The 15,886-nt window shown below is 43.8% G+C and overlaps 1 protein-coding gene across 3 annotated transcripts in view; it reads left to right on the top strand.

The window, feature by feature from the left end:
* Positions 1–2,020: 2,020 nt before the first annotated feature.
* NR4A3 (nuclear receptor subfamily 4 group A member 3) overlaps positions 2,021–15,886 on the top strand; it is a 32,663-nt gene continuing 18,797 nt past the window's right edge. Inside the window, exons 1-6 of one of the 3 annotated variants that reach the window (XM_073332530.2) lie at positions 2,021–2,576; positions 2,804–2,950; positions 5,696–5,845; positions 8,661–9,553; positions 12,565–12,694; positions 13,603–13,775. In XM_073332530.2, the coding sequence (XP_073188631.1) occupies positions 8,663–9,553; positions 12,565–12,694; positions 13,603–13,775 (1,194 nt within the window). In that variant the 5' untranslated portion in view covers positions 2,021–2,576; positions 2,804–2,950; positions 5,696–5,845; positions 8,661–8,662. Of the gene's footprint in view, positions 2,577–2,803; positions 2,951–4,614; positions 5,846–8,660; positions 9,554–12,564; positions 12,695–13,602; positions 13,776–15,886 lie in introns of those variants that run through there. The other 2 variants (XM_073332529.2, XM_078851652.1) reach the window with 2 other exon arrangements.

Here is a 15,886-nt window from a genome sequence, read left to right as displayed (position 1 = left end):
ACCGCGGCCGGCAGCCCGGGGGGGGCAGCAAGGGCGCAGCAGCGCTCGCTGGTGAGCGGGCTCCATCCCTGAGGTCCCCCGCCCCGAGGAAGCCAGGCGGGGGCGGGGGCGCGGCCCTCACGACAATGGGACTCGCCAGGGCTATAAATACCCGGCTGCAGCTATATTTGGCTTGGCCGGATCAAAGCAGGGACCCAAAATAGCCCCAGCACCGCGCGCGCGCGCGCGCCCGGCCCGCCGCCGCTGCCGCCGCTCAATGGGCTCCGCCCCCTCCCCCGCGCGATCGCAATCGGCTTACACAGCCCAGAGGCTAAATTTAGCAACACAGTTTGCGTCAATCACGCGCCTCTTGTGCGTCAGGTCTTGGGTCCCGCCCCTTGGAATGGAGCCCGGCGCATCGTGTGCGGGGATTGGGCGCGCCGGCAAGAGGACGGCGTTCCATAGTGACGTGTGCCCTCTGATTGGCTCCGAAAGGGGCTCGCTGTTTAAGAAAGTAGAAAAAATATCTAGTGTTGGGTAACCGCCTGCGGCCGGATTCCTCGCTTGGAGCCCAAGTGCTCCCTCTGTGAGATGGACTGGGAAGGGATGTGTTTCAGAGTAACAGCCGTGTTAGTCTGTATTTGCAAAAAGAAAAGGAGTACTTGTGGCACCTTAGAGACTAACCAATTTATTAGAGCATAAGCTTTCGTGAGCTACAGCTCACTTCATCAGATGCATATCGTGGAAACTGCAGCAGACTTTATATATACACAGAGAATATGAAACAATACCTCCTCCCACCTCACTGTCCTGCTGGTAATAGCTTATCTGATGTGACACTCACATAGGAGATCGAGGGCTGGGGGCGCTGAGCAGTGCCCCGGTGGACTTCTGGTCCCGGACTCACTGCAAGTTACATATTAAAAGCTCCGCTTGTTTCAGTGAGACTCTTACCCGCATGCACACACGGATTCACAAAGACACCCCCCCCCCCAAATAGCAAGCCAACCCATGTCTCCTTCAAATCAGAACTGCACCCCTCCCTCCGGAGAGGAAAAGCAAGAAAACCAGCTTCACAGGACTGAGTGCAGAAACCCATTTAGTTCCCAGGAATTGTGTAATATAGACACCAGAGGAGAAGGAGGATTGTGAATCCAGCCTAAACAAAGTGAAAGTGCGATCGGTGTCTCTTCTTTCACTCCCTCCTCGTCCCTGCATGTGTGTGAGCAGCAGCCGCAGCTGTTTCATTCAAATTTGTATTTTCTATGCAGTTTGCAATGTCCAGCTCTTATTTGTTTGGGTGCAAATTAATCCACCATATGGAGAATTATTATGAAAAGAAAGTAAAGCCTCCTCCTGAGGCTACCCTCATTCACATTGCGAAGACGCGAGCAAACATAAAATCAGACAGAGCAACAATCATTTGTTACAATGGATAACTGAGAGCCCAGCTAGAGCGAAAGCGAATTGAGTTACAGCTACACCTATAAGCAAAAACAACGAGGAGTTCTGATGAAGTTTCCCGAAGTGACTGGTTTGTGACCCGAGCAGAGAGACCCAGCCGGGTATAATGAGATCCTTCAGAACCTGCGCCTTGTTCCTACACTTTAAAAAGTTTCCTTTTACTTTTTTCTCTTAAACAGTTTTAATCGTCATCAATAATAAGCGCGGTTTACATGTCCAAAGTGTCGTCTGAACTTTACCTTATTAAATACTCTCTTATTTTGTCCTGAAATATATACGGTTAAGCAATGCTCCTGTGTGCAGTAACAGCATAAGGCATTGCTCTAATTCTTAATCCTGGCCATAGATATTATTGATAAATATCTACACTGCCACTAACATTCCCGCGCCTCCTGCACTCAGACCCAGCCTGCCAGCCATATCCTCCCTCTCCCCTCCTGGTAACGTCTCGCAGGTTGACAGCAGTCTGAAAATTTAAGCAGAGCGTCGCAGCCAGATGCCGGCAGTGTAGGTGCGGGGCCGGGGCTTTCTCGCACGCGCCGCACTGTACCGAGGGAGAGACTCACAGAGTCTGGGGCGGGCGGGCGCGCGGGGGGTGGGCAGTAGCGTCAGGCTCCCATGGCGTCACGATTGACGTCTCGCATTCCAGTCGCTCTATGGCGAGGCCGCTAGGGCTCCTCTCACATAAATGACGTTCAGAGAGAGGGAGAGGGAGAGAGCAGCGGCAGAGGAGTCTCCTTCCTCTCTCGCCTCACACACACAGAGACAGACAGAGAGAGAGAGAGAGAGACCCAGGGAGAGGCAGAGGCAGATCTCTCTCACTGAGCCAGCGCATATAAACAAAGGCACATTGCTGCAGCTGGCTGTTCATCACTCACTCTCTCGCACACACGCTCCACTCCGGAGCACCACCACCAGCAGCAGCAGCAGCAGGCTGCTCTCAGCTCCTGGTCTCTCAAGCCTCCGTAATCCTTTCCCATGACTCGGGATAGCGCAGCCTCCAGCTGTACAGCCTCCAAGAACCTCTTGGGTTTGCCTTTTATAATTTTGCCACTGGACGGAGCCTACATGCACATTTAAGGAAACGGGCATTTACAAACTAGATGTAAAGACGGAACCGCCACAGCAATCAAGTATGTATATATGAATGGGAGAGAGAGAATGTGGATGGACTTGGTAAAAGTTGTGCTGCCGGTTATATTGCTCTTGAAATGACAACTGTTTGTGATGAACACCAGTGTTACTAATCTAACATGCTGGGGGCTGTACCCTGGAACTTTTACTCCTTTCTGTCCTGGGTGGATATATATTTGATGCTGTTTTGTTAGCCCGTACTTGAGACTTTTCCTCTCCTAAACAGGAGAGCTGGGTTTCTGAAATAGAAGCCTCAGCCGAAAACTACGGTATTTCTGCTAGTTGTTGTCATGGAAATGATGCTGCCGCCGGCGGTGGGGAGTTTGCAGCTCGGGTGAAGCGAAGAATGGCAGTCAATTCGTTAGTCTCTAAGGTGCCACAAGTACTCCTTTTCTTTTTGAGTAATTTGTCTCTTCCTTTAACTGTGCTTGGGAAATAAGTGGTTTTGTTTGTGCAAGTTAGGACTAATAGGGACTGCAGGGCAGGTTGATCTGATCTCGCTTTAGGAGAGAACAAACAAACTGCTGGAAGAGTTCGCCGAAGAGGTAATTGTTGGAATGTGGCATATTGTAATGAAATGAGATGGGATCTTTGCTAGGCACGTCTGCCTGGCAGATGCTCCTAAGAAATTTGCACTTTTCCCTTTGGAGGTCATAGATTGTAATTACTTACTATACAGACCCAGCACGTGTGTCACAGTACAGAGGAGCTGCATTTCACTCGCTGCCTTAACTCGCTGTATAACTGTCTCTCTTCCTAACTGTGCAACAGCGCCTGTCTTTAAAAGAATCCATAACATGTTGTATACTGGGCATTCAAGTGTGGTATATCGTGGGCAGCTATTGGTCTGCAGTATCGCGATACTGCGCTGTCCCGGTGGCGGCATGGATCGTCTAAACTTTAATACTTAACTTACGTTGTTGAGAAGTGTTGTTTGGTTTTCACCTTATTTTGAGCTAAAGGATTTAACTCCCAAAGTTTTCCCAAATAAAGGGCGGAAAATGCTATTTTTAGGGGGGCGGAGGGGGGTCCCCTGCGAGCGTCACTTTCAAATAAACTTCTGGAATTAGTCACGGGAATTCTCTCCAGCCTGCTTCAGCTTATTAGCTTCTTCCATTCCTTTTCTTTTTTTTCTCCGTGGGGACTGTTGTATGTTAAATTCTTCTTGTCCCAATGATGACACGCTGAGAGCGAGAGGCTGAGAAACAGAGAGCGGCCGGGGCCGCTCAGAGATGAAATTGACTGAAGTTGCGCGCTATTTGCTGGAGTTCCGTGGGTTGGTTTGATAGTTACGTAGCGATTAAATTACAAACTAGCCGCTACTCGACATGCAGCTGAAACTTTAATGCAGTGACGCTTCCCCTTCGCGGTCCCTCCCGGGGTAAAGGAAGGTTTCGAAACTCAGCTGAAGAGCCACAATCACAATGGAGCATTTCACGGTTTCCTCCTCAGATTACCCGGGGGGGGGGGGTCACTTGGGGCTGAATGTAGAGTGTAAGGAGGAAGAAAGGCTCTTTGACAAGGGTAGTTATTCCTTCCTAATTTACAGCCCTCCAGGCTCTGTGCTCCTGGCTCAGCGGCCGCAGTCTGGAGGAGCGTTGCATGTTTGAAGGCGCAGAGAGTGTCTCTAGGTAACCGGCGGCTTTGGGGGAGGAGGGGAGCCCTGGGGCGCTCAGTGCAGTGGGAGAAGCGGCCTTGCAAGCGCTGGCCCAAGAGCAGGGAGGGATGGAAAAGCCCGGGAGAAGAAGAGGAGATGAGCGTTTGACACCCCGAGCGCTTCGCGGGGCATGATGGCAAAAGTAGGCGAAAGTTCCTGGCCAGGACTCGCGCTAATAGACACAAGGGAGGAAGTGGGGGGGGGGTCTCTCCTGACACGGGCGGCGATGTTAGTGCCTCCCCGCCGAAATGCAAAGCCTCCCCTCTGATACGCAGGTGTTGGCTTCAAGAATAAGCGTGACAAAGCCAAACCAGGTAAGAGATGAGCCCTAGCAAAGCACCAAGGGGGGGGGGGGGAGGAGCGAGGGCAGAAGAGGGCGCAAGGGCCGCGGAGCCTTCGGGGGACAGGAGAAAGGCCGCTGGTTTTAGGGCTGCACTTGCTGAAGGCGAGGGGGGTTGTCAGTAGGCTACGAGGACAGCAAACGTGCTGGAGCCCTCCAGGTGCTGAATATTATCGGAAGAGGGAAAGGAACTTCTCTAAAATGGTGTCGTTATTGGATGCCCGACCCGCTGGGGGGGTCTCTCACCGCAGATTAGACTAAAGCGTCGCTTTTATATCGTGTGCGAGGGGCGCTGCAATCCCGAGGCAGGGCAAGAACAGAAGCTGGCATTGGGGCTGATCTAGGTGCGGGGGCTGATCCCCGGGGTTCCTCCACCCCCCCGGGGAGAGGGCGAGCGCCGACCCTTCGGGGACTGCACGGAGAAGGCAAGCTCGGCGGGGCGGGGGTAAGAAATCCTTTCAGTTCACTGCAAGAGCCTGTCTACCTTGGCCATACCTGTCCTCTGGCCTGGATCCACCCGGATTTAAACTTCCTGCTGGCCTGCCGAAAATGCCCCCACATGTAGCACAAAAAAGGGCCAAGCCAGTTAGAGGGGAAAGTTGCTAAACATTTTCCACGGCGTCTTTCTCTGGGCGAAAGGAGGAGGCTTTCATGGCTTTACGCCCAATCCGATCCCGATATTGCCATAACGTTGCTACTGACCGAAGAGTGTGTAAACTTCCTTTCCATGGCACCTTCCGACTCTTCCCCTGGCGTCCTGAGCGAGAGAGAAGGGGGGCGGGGGGATGGCAGCATTAGGGCTGGAGTTTTCCTAACCTCGGGGGGAAAGGCTGCGACCTGCTTTCTGAGGAACACGAGAAGCCCCTCGCCGGTTTGGGGGGGAGCTGGGGCTGAATTCTCTCTGTCTCTCCCCTCCCAGTTCCCACGCTAACGCTGTTATCCCAGGCTGCAGGTGGCCGAGCAGTGGCTTTCCCTTCAGAACCTGCCTCCCATCGCCGGCTCTGCGGCTCGTTTTCAGCCCCACGGCGTGATCTCAGCCCGGGTCTCCGAGCCTGGCTCCCGCGCCCGGGTGCAGACCGCCTTGTGACTCCCGACCTCTCTCTTTCCCTGCTGTGTGACAGAGCCCGGTTCGGAAGAGCGCCCCACGCTGAGTCCCGGCTCCAAACCCGGACCCGCAGACCGGCCCCAGCCAGCCCGCATTCCGCCTCCTCCTGCAGCCTCCGCCGTCCAGACGACCAGCCCCACCATTCAGCGAGCAAGATACCCTCCAGGTAACAGACACACCGCGGCTGGGGGGCCCCTGCCCGCTCAGAGCCCGCACACGTATTCAGCCCCGAAGTACGTGGTGTAAATGCAGAGTCGCTCCTCTGAAGTCAATGGAGTTATTCTGGGTTTACACGTGCGGAACAAAGAGAGCAGAATCCAGACAATTGGCTTCTCCCAGCAACAAGGAATTAGTGGAATCGGAGTGAGAATAAAGTCTCCTGCCAATACGCCGAGCTTCTTTTGCAAATGCTATCAACAGTTTTAATATTTTCAAACTCGTAGGGCCAAATTTCGCTCTTGCAACGCCATTTCGCTTTGAACAGGGCGCAGGGAGTTTGCCTTCGAGAAGATTTTGCTCCCCGATTTAATTGCATGGTCATTCAGAGACTGTATTTAATAAAACTTTGACTGTTATGACTGAATCCATAGGAATTAAAAGTCCCTGACCAACATTAAAAATTGAAAGAGAAAATTGCAAGCAAGTGGGTGGGATGTTATGGTGAACATTATTAACTCGTATTCTCATGTACCATTCTTGCAAAGATTTCAGAAAGGTTAGTGCCTCTGAATGTTCCTAACCAGATTTTGTATTGATTCATCTTGGTCTTGCTAATACATCGTTTTAAAACGGGGCTCGTGATTATTTTAGGTACATTGTGTTAAGAAATAATAATAATTAAATTGTCACGTTATTATTTATTTTTGAGGAAAACTAATCCCAGTGCTTAAAGTAGAAAGAAAAAACAGGGGTTAGAACTAGTCAGTAGATCACACTGGGAATCAGGCTAGTAAGAGGAGTTCTGCAGATCCGAATAGATCCTTACCTTAATTCTTTCCTCCTCCTTTTCTTCAAATAGGGTTTAATGCAGATTTCTATTTCCTTATAGCAAATTTAGCATAATAGTTTCTTAAAGTGAAATAGCTATGTTATATTCAGTAGTGCAGGTATTCTTGCTGAAGAGAAGAGGAACAGCAGGTCATCTCTTATCAATGCCTGCTCCTGTTCAGCACAGGCAGAAAATCCTTCTCCTTCACAAGATTCTGTGTCAACATGTCAATTTGTGACATTATTTATCTGCTTGTTAAACTGCATTTCTCAAAGAATTTTCATTGGAGGTGTATGGAAGGAGTTTCATTTCCTTTTACTCTATTACCATATAAGCAACATATTTAGGAAAACCAGTTGTTTAACTTCCCTTGTTTGATAATATCACAAGTTGGCACTGAGTTTTCTTTCTTAATTTGCATTACTTCAACTGTGTATATGCACCCAGAGACTGGCAGGCACATTTTAGAAATAAAAATAAATAAGATTTTTGAGGTAAGATTTATGAAGATTTTGTCCTATTTTTTAAAAAAATATATAGTATTTGGATATATAAATAAAAGTAGTCTTCAAAGAATCATTTTAGGAAACAAAAGCAGTAATTTTCTCCCACATTTTTACAAAGTTCCTTGAAAACTTGAAAAAGCTGGTCTTTCTTCTGACATGAAAATCCAATAATTAAAATCTGTTCTTAATTTAAATGTGTTTCTCTACAAATTAGAAATTAAAAGTTTATTTAATAGAAATTAATTTGATTATTGTGTGAGAGTAAATGTTTTAAGAAACCAAAGTAAAGGGACTTCTTAAAATATCCAGGAAGAACAGCTTTAACACCTTTAACCTTTAGAAATGTTTGTATGTATCATTTATCCAGTGCCTCTGGAATATGAATTATACTGGTTATAAAGAGATAAACTAGTCCTAATTTTGAAATATATTTCCTACAAGGGTAATAATACTTCTTTACTTTCTCAGGTTTTCCATGTGAAAGCATTTCCCTCACTAATAATAAGATGTATGTTTTGTCAAAGTGAAACTCACTGACTGTCTTTAGCTTCAATTGCAAATACTGGGCTTGAAACCTGTAGTGACTAAGCAGGCAAACCTCATACAGATTGCTGCATTGGGTCTGTGAGCAATAAAGTGAAGAACAGAGAAGTGGAAAATAAATAAATAAATAAATAAATCAACTCCTTGTGTGAGTGAACTGGATTTACTTTCATGATGCAATGTAAAAAAAATACAGGACTAGTATCAACCTCAACCTAGATCTCCTATAGCAATCAAGACAGAAATACAGTGTACTTTTGCCTTTACGTTTTAAAAAACGTTAGGGTCTATTGTGCCATCTTTTTTAGCAGTCCTCCCTATAATGGGGAGTTCTTCTTAAAAGCTGATGGCAAGATATCCCCCTTAATTATGATCTGATCAAAAATACAGTATGAAGGCTCTAGGTCAAGTAAGAAGTATTTATCTTCACAGCTCCTAAGTAACAGATACAGTGATTTCAGTTGTGTCTTTGAAGTACACTCTAGACAATACCTTTATATACATAATAGACTGTGATAGTGTGGTTTTTCCACACATGAAAATTTTATGGCATAATTGCATGTATTCATATACTAGTTTCATGCTTCTTGTTTAATTCTCATTGACATCTATGTCTGTTAGGCAGTGGAGCTAGGGCAGTTAGGGCCAGCTTCTGCTCTCACTTACACCAGTGTAAAATTGGGGTAACTCCAGTAATTTCAGCCAACGTAACTGAGAGCAGAATGTGGCCCCATATGCATCTAATATATATTTCTTCTCAAATACTGAGTACTCAGAGGAAATTTATAACTCCCACATTCTGGCAGTGGGTGTCTAATTTCTCTCCGTGAAATGCAGGAAATCACCATAAAAGGCTAAGAGAAATGTAAGTGATGACCTGAAGCTGCAGCCGCAACGTGGTTGTTGTTTGTTGTTGTTGCTAATGGCCCCTTTTGCCCTTGCAGATATGCCCTGTGTGCAAGCTCAGTATAGCCCTTCACCTCCTGGTTCGAGTTATGCAGCTCAGACCTACGCATATGGCTCAGAGTACAGCTCGGAGATCATGAATCCTGACTACACCAAACTGACCATGGACCTGAGCAGCACCGAGATCACTGCCACCGCCACCACCTCCCTGCCCAGCTTCAGCACCTTCATGGAGGGTTACTCTGGCAGCTATGAGCTCAAGCCCTCCTGCCTGTACCAAATGCAATCTGCCTCCTCCAGCCAGAGGCCCCTCATAAAAATGGAAGACAGCCGGCTACATAGTTACCACTCCTCACTGCCGCCCTCCACAGATGAAGGGATGCCCAGCACCTCCATGTACTTTAAGCAGTCCCCGCCTTCCACGCCCACCACTCCCGGATTCCCTTCTCACCAGGCCTCCATGTGGGATGAACCCCCACATCCGCTGCAACCTGCACAGACCTGCATGGCCCCCAGCCACCTGATGGACTCTGCCCCTATGAAGACTGTGCCCACCCGCTTCCCCCTCTTCCACTTCAAGCACTCGCCACCCCACACGCCTGCAGCTGGTGCCCACATGTGCTATGACCCTGCTGCCCTGAGCCTGCCTCTGGGATCTGACAGACCCACTGCCGGTCAAACCACTATGGAGAACCATCCTTATGGGCTCCCCCTGGCCAAAAGAGCAGCCGCCTTAGCCTTCTCGCCACTGGGCCTCAATGCAGCCACTTCCAGCCTGTTGGGCGAGAGCAGTGGCAGCAGCAGTGGCCTGCCTTCCCCACCCAGCAGGAGCTCCTCGTCTGGAGAAGGCACTTGCGCTGTGTGCGGGGACAATGCTGCCTGCCAACACTATGGGGTACGGACGTGCGAGGGGTGCAAGGGCTTCTTTAAGGTGAGAACCGTATACACTTACGCACAGATGCCAACCCCCCATCCCACGTCATCCCCACACCATTCACGCTAACCACTGACTGCTTCGGTTGTTGTTATGCTGATAAGTTCACCCAGAAAAGTTAGGATGATTCTGTGAGCCAAGTGTATGTTAGAGTGAAAACCCACCATCTGGGTAGTGTGGTGGGGGAAGGTAGACACCAAGTGACTATTCATACAAAGCCAAATAATATCTTCCAGAGGATGTAGTGTAGAGATTGGGCTAGTTCTCACCCAGAGTCTCAGGGCGTGGCTACACTGCAGGTTAGTCTGCACCAAAGGTAAATAGGCCCAGCGGCCTGTGATGGGATGTTAGATGGGGTGGGATCTGAGTTACTACAGAGAATTCTTTCCTGGGTATCTGACTGGTGAATCTTACCCATATGCTCAGGGTTCAGCTGATCACCATATTTGGGGTTGGAAAGGAATTTTCCTCCAGGGTAGATTCAAAGAGGCCCTGCGGATTTTTTGCCTTCCTCTGTAGCATGAGGCACGGGTCACTTCTTGGAGGATTCTTTGCTCCTTGAAGTCTTTAAACCATGATTTGAGGACTTCAATAGCTCAGACATAAGTGAGAGGTTTATCGCAGGAGTGGGTGGGTGAGATCCTGTGACCTGCGTTGTGCAGGAGGTCAGACTAGATGATCATAATGGTCCCTTCTGACCTTAATATCTATGAATCTATGAAAGAGGTGTAAATTTTAGTGCACATTAGTATGTCATGCACTAACTGGCCTGTGGGACCCTACTGCCGTGAACTAAAAGTTCCCTAGTGTGCGTTAATGTAATCCCGGCCATTTCAAAAAGTACTAAGAATGCATGCAGTGTGCAACATGCTAGTGTGCACTAGGATTTATACTGCTCTGGTGTGGAGTAACACACTGTGAAGACAAGGCCTCAGTTGGCTGAATCACTGGAGCTAAACTGATATACACCAGCCTAGTGTCTGGCACATAATGACTTTCCGTGAAGTGCAGGGCAACTATTTCAGGAGCTTCTCTTGAAATAAATCTAGCTGCATTTATTTTGCTCTCAACAAATTGGACTTTTCTGAGGCATTCAGACTAATTACATATTTTTAAAACAAGGCATGAAATACAGATGTCCCAATAATTCAGCTAGTAGTAACAGTGAAAAGTGTAATCTCCCTCCATAGGGTAATCCAAAGAAATGTAGATTTAAGGACATGCCAAGGAGGCAATTGAGTCAATGTATGTTATGAAACAGAACATTTGTAATGCTAGGAAGTTGCTGCTTGACTACAACTATTTAGCTGAGAAACCAGTGAATTCTGATCTGTGAAAGGTATTAAGCAGTGCAATGACGAAGCACTATTCAGTGCCTCAATATTAGCTCTGAGACTAACTGAGAAGGTTCTGGGTACAGGTAATGCACAACGCATTCACTATGAAGAAAAATTCTGCTTATGCTTTCTGGGTTTATGTATTTTTTGTTTGTTTTTAATGCTAGGTTTTAGTATTTGTTTTTGCTTTTTACAGATCGTATGTAAGGTTTCAGTTTACTCTTACAAATGGCATGTTTAAATTTAGAGCTTGCAGTAGATCTTAGGGTTTGATTTATTAGTATCAAGGTTGAAGGTTTGATTTAGTCAATTTCTTTCTGTAAAGATCGGAGACCTGCTCCTGTTTAAGTTAATGGAAGTTTTTGCATTGGCTTTGATAGGAGCAGGAAGTTTAAAACATTTTTTTATTGCACTTACTACTAGTAACATTACTCAATGATAATACTTTTATAATATGGTAAATATACACATATCTATTAAAACTCTTAGTTGTGTAAATATAATTAGAATAGGTACCAAAAATCATCTGGGAAAAGTAGCTATGAAGTTCCTACTCCTGTGGAAGTCAATAGCTAAACTGCTGTGAATTTATATGGGAGCAGGATTGGGCCCTAAATTTACAAAATGATTTTCCAAGTACAAGATGCAGTTGTCATTTAAGTGGTGAATGATTTGATGTGTTTCTTATTTTTATTACTTTTGATCTTGTCTTTTATTGCACAAGGAACACAAATGTGAAAGAAATAACATTTTTCTACATAATTTCATATTGATGAAAGATTCAGTTTATAATGTCACAGTAATTATGAATTTTATTGTGGTTGCTTTTAAGTCTTTGCTATTAATTGCTCATCTGTGGTGAAATTGAGTTATTTATTGAAATAGCATTGATTTTAAATATTAAAACACATTACACTTTTTGTACAATATCTGCTTTATTCTTTTTCTAGTCTTAACTTATTTTTATAAAATCTGAACTATTTGATAGCTTTCAAAATTATTTGTTAGAATATAAATATAGGATTTTAAAAATAAATTGGTCAGCATCTCTCCAAACGTTTGTTTTATAGCTAAGCAAGTGTCAGTATAAATATAACTCCATTCATTTTCTCCAAATTAAGTTATTTTTCCATGAGAGTTAACTAAATTGTGAAAGGTTTGGGGGTTTTTTGGTTTGGTTTGGTTTTTGTAGTTTTGATTTCATCTGTACTGATTTTAATGGCTAGCAAAACCAGTTATTGTGATATTTGACTAACAACAGCGATAGCAAGAGAAGTACATACCAGGTTATTTTGATTCTATTTTAATAAGGTCAGTAATAATCAGGGGAATGAACCAAGTAGAAAATTGTTCCCAAAGGGATATTAAAAGCGGAGATAATCTAATCCCCAAAGGTAGATGCGATGACCTGGTAATTTCAGATATGATTTTATCATTCAAAGTTGGCTGTCTCCTGAGACTTGCTTCAGAACAATCCTAGACAATTTTCATTGTCAGCAGCTAACACCAATAAAACTGTTTTTCCTCTGGGCTAGTGTGTTAGGAAATTAATTTTATCTAATTATACAAATTGCACTGTCGCTTTTCACATTGTAATTAAAATACATCTTGTCAGGTCCTAGCTCATTCAAGAAACTATCAGTTGACTATTTCTGCGTTGCATTTTCTCAGAGAACAGTTCAGAAAAACGCAAAATATGTTTGTTTGGCAAATAAAAACTGTCCAGTGGATAAGAGACGTCGTAACAGATGCCAGTACTGCCGCTTTCAGAAGTGTCTCAGTGTCGGCATGGTTAAAGAAGGTAAGGAACGTATGCTATCATAAGCATAAATATCTGAATATTAAATTTGCTTATGTTAAAATATATAGATTTAATTTTATGAGGAATTTTATAACGGTAGGCTTTTTAGTTTACTTACCTCCAAAGCGTGGGTCTATGCAATATATGTAAGTTGTTTTTTTTCTTTTTCCAGGCGTTAGGTTTATAATATCTGGATACTCTGGAACCACAGGTTCAAGAACTGCAAGGTCATCAGAGGAAGATATTTTCCCAGTGACCCTGGCCAAAGTTTCTCCTCCCTTTCCTGCTGTACAGTGTGCTGTACTGCAGTTGGCTGCCACCTCACAGAGGGGCTGCATTACATTGTGTCCTGCGTACCTTTACATAGGGCGCTGGTCTGTTCCCATGGAATTAAATATAAGGTGTGCCATTGATTGTAATGGAACCAGGATTGAATCCTGCAAATGCTTAAGGATGTGAGTAGTCCCACTGATGGAAGTACTCACATGAGTAAGCATTTTCAGGATCAGGCCCATAGCATGTGAAGTGTTGTAAGGAAGCTAAGAATTATTCAGTAAGAAGGGTTAAATGTACATTATTCGTATAATTATTGGGGTTTGTATTTGTGTGTGTGTGCAAAACTTAAACATACAGGGACAGAACGGGGGTTACATAAAAAGGGCGCTGGTCAGATGTAACATTGCTGGCTACAAGTCTGAGCTTCACACTGTTTTATAATATTCACTTATATCTCTGCAATTAAGGATGGCAGTGATCTATCTATCTATCTATCTATCTATCTATCTAAATGGAAGCATATTATGGATTTTGCTGGGCTAATCATAATTAAGAACTAACCTGGTGCTCATTTGTGGTTGTAGCTTTTTGGTGATGTCTTTGTGGACTGATTTTTGTTCTTCTTTAATCAGTTGTCCGTACTGATAGCCTGAAAGGGAGAAGAGGTCGTCTGCCTTCCAAACCAAAGAGCCCTTTACAGCAGGAACCTTCCCAGCCCTCCCCACCTTCTCCTCCAGTCAGTATGATGAATGCCCTGGTCCGCGCTTTAACTGACTCCACACCCCGAGAGCTTGATTATTCCAGAGTATGTTTTATGATTTTTTGCATAGAAATAATTGCTAAGTTGTATTTTTTAAAATTTAACAATCAGTACATTGAAAATAGAGAACTGTAAAATTTAGATAAAGTAATAACTGACCCAGTGCCCTATTCCAGGTGTGTCGGCACTGACTTAAATGGAGTTACACTGGGAATTAATTTTAGCCTCTATCTGTTGTGATACAGAGTTTAAGACACAAGACTATCTGCAGTACTCCCCACAGGTGTGCTAAAGCAAGTGTGCATAGGTAAATAGGGCACTGTTCCCGCAACAGGCTGTGCGCAACCGTGCAGAGCTCCATTGACTTTAACAGGACTCAGGGCAGACTCCGGGATGTGCTCCTGTGCAGTCAGTTGTGGGATTGGGGTCTTAATTTCTAGTTTGGAAAACCTAACTGCTTTTCTCATATTCAGATAGATGGGTTACGAGAAGTTATACCTGGTTGTTGAAACAAATAGGCATCCGGCTCTGCTCCAGTTAAAATCAATGGGAGTTTCACCATTGTTTTCAGTAGGAGCAGAATTGGACCATTGCATCATACAGCATGCATATTAGGTTGACGGAGTAAATTATAATGATACTGACCTCCTTTGTAATGTGCTTTGAGACCTACTTGATGAAAAGCACTATATAAGAGATCGGTATTATTTATTATTGATTAATCCAAGTCTGTCGAATAGTTCTTTAAATCAAACTGAAAAAAATAATTGAAAAAGCAAAGAATTCTCATATATTGTAGATTTTTGTAACTTTATTTTTATATATTTATTTTATTTAAATAGTGACGAGCTATTTTGTTATCTATTGCAGAAAATAGGCTATAGTTCACCTGCACTTATTAAAATATATGATTGAAATTCCAAAACAAGGAAAGAAAAAACACATATGTGGAAAATCATGAACAAATCCCTTTCTCTTTATTAAATTTTACTAAATATGAAACTGGTCAAAACAACATCACTCTATGCAGCCAATGCATCATTTACTATTAAGAAGATTCTATATATTCTATTATATTTTATATATATTAATAACCTTTCCATTTATTTGTAATTATATTGACATTCTTTAATAATTATAGGCACATTACAGATGCTTTTCTACAGGCTAATCTATAGTTACCTATAGAATTTTTTTGCTCTGTTTATTAAGCACCCAGTTTATATTTTTGTCTGATGATTTTTAATGGGAGAATGCATTGGGTATATTTTCATTTATTTTAACTTTCCCAAAACACATTGGGCCTGAACCTACAAACATTTATGCATGTCAGTAACTTTACTGATGTACATAGTCCTACTGAATTAAATGGACTTACTTCTGTGAGTAAAGTTACCCAGATGTGTATATACAGGATTGAGCCCCTGAATGTATACTGATAGATGTATAGCTTTTGACATTGACAAAAATCCAATGAAAATTGTGTATTTTTATGTGATTTTCTTTTAAAAAACCTACAGTGACTATTTCAGTTCATACAAAAATAGCTCATAGATCTAAGTGGCTAATATTTTTTATGATGCTGTACAATTTCATTGGAAGCCTAAGGAAAACTGCATTGTTGATGTTAAATTAGTTTATGCTTCGTAACGAAAAGATTCTGTTGTGTCTGATTGGTGGTTGGCAGGATTTGACACCCTAACTTTACTTTAGAGTAAAATATAATAGTTGGTAGTGCTTCGTAGTACTGAAAACCTCTTTTTAAGCCTCCTAACATAAATTAATGAATCATATCTTTGTAAATGTTCTGCATATTTTTTAAGGAATTAGCGTGAACAAAATGAAAACTGTAAATCAACTGATATTAGTGGAATGGTATATGTAGTAAAAACATGTACTTACAAAACCACTTTCATGAATTCTGTTGCTGAGCAGAGTAATTATAGGTGTGTTCAGTAAGATACTAATTCTGCAATGCATTGCATGCAGGTGGACCCCATGCCTTGATGGAGGGGCACCCACACACAATACATTGCAGGAATGGGGCTTTAATTTTTCAAATTTCTAGCATACTGTAATCTAATAATATTGTCTTGCCTGCCGTAATAAAATAGTAATAAAAACCTCAATACAGGATTTGTTTAAAAAAAAAAAAG

This window comes from Lepidochelys kempii, chromosome 2 (assembly GCF_965140285.1).
Source record: "Lepidochelys kempii isolate rLepKem1 chromosome 2, rLepKem1.hap1, whole genome shotgun sequence".
NCBI classification, from domain to species: Eukaryota; Metazoa; Chordata; order Testudines; family Cheloniidae; genus Lepidochelys; species Lepidochelys kempii.
This window is presented reverse-complemented; position numbering and strand designations above follow the sequence as displayed.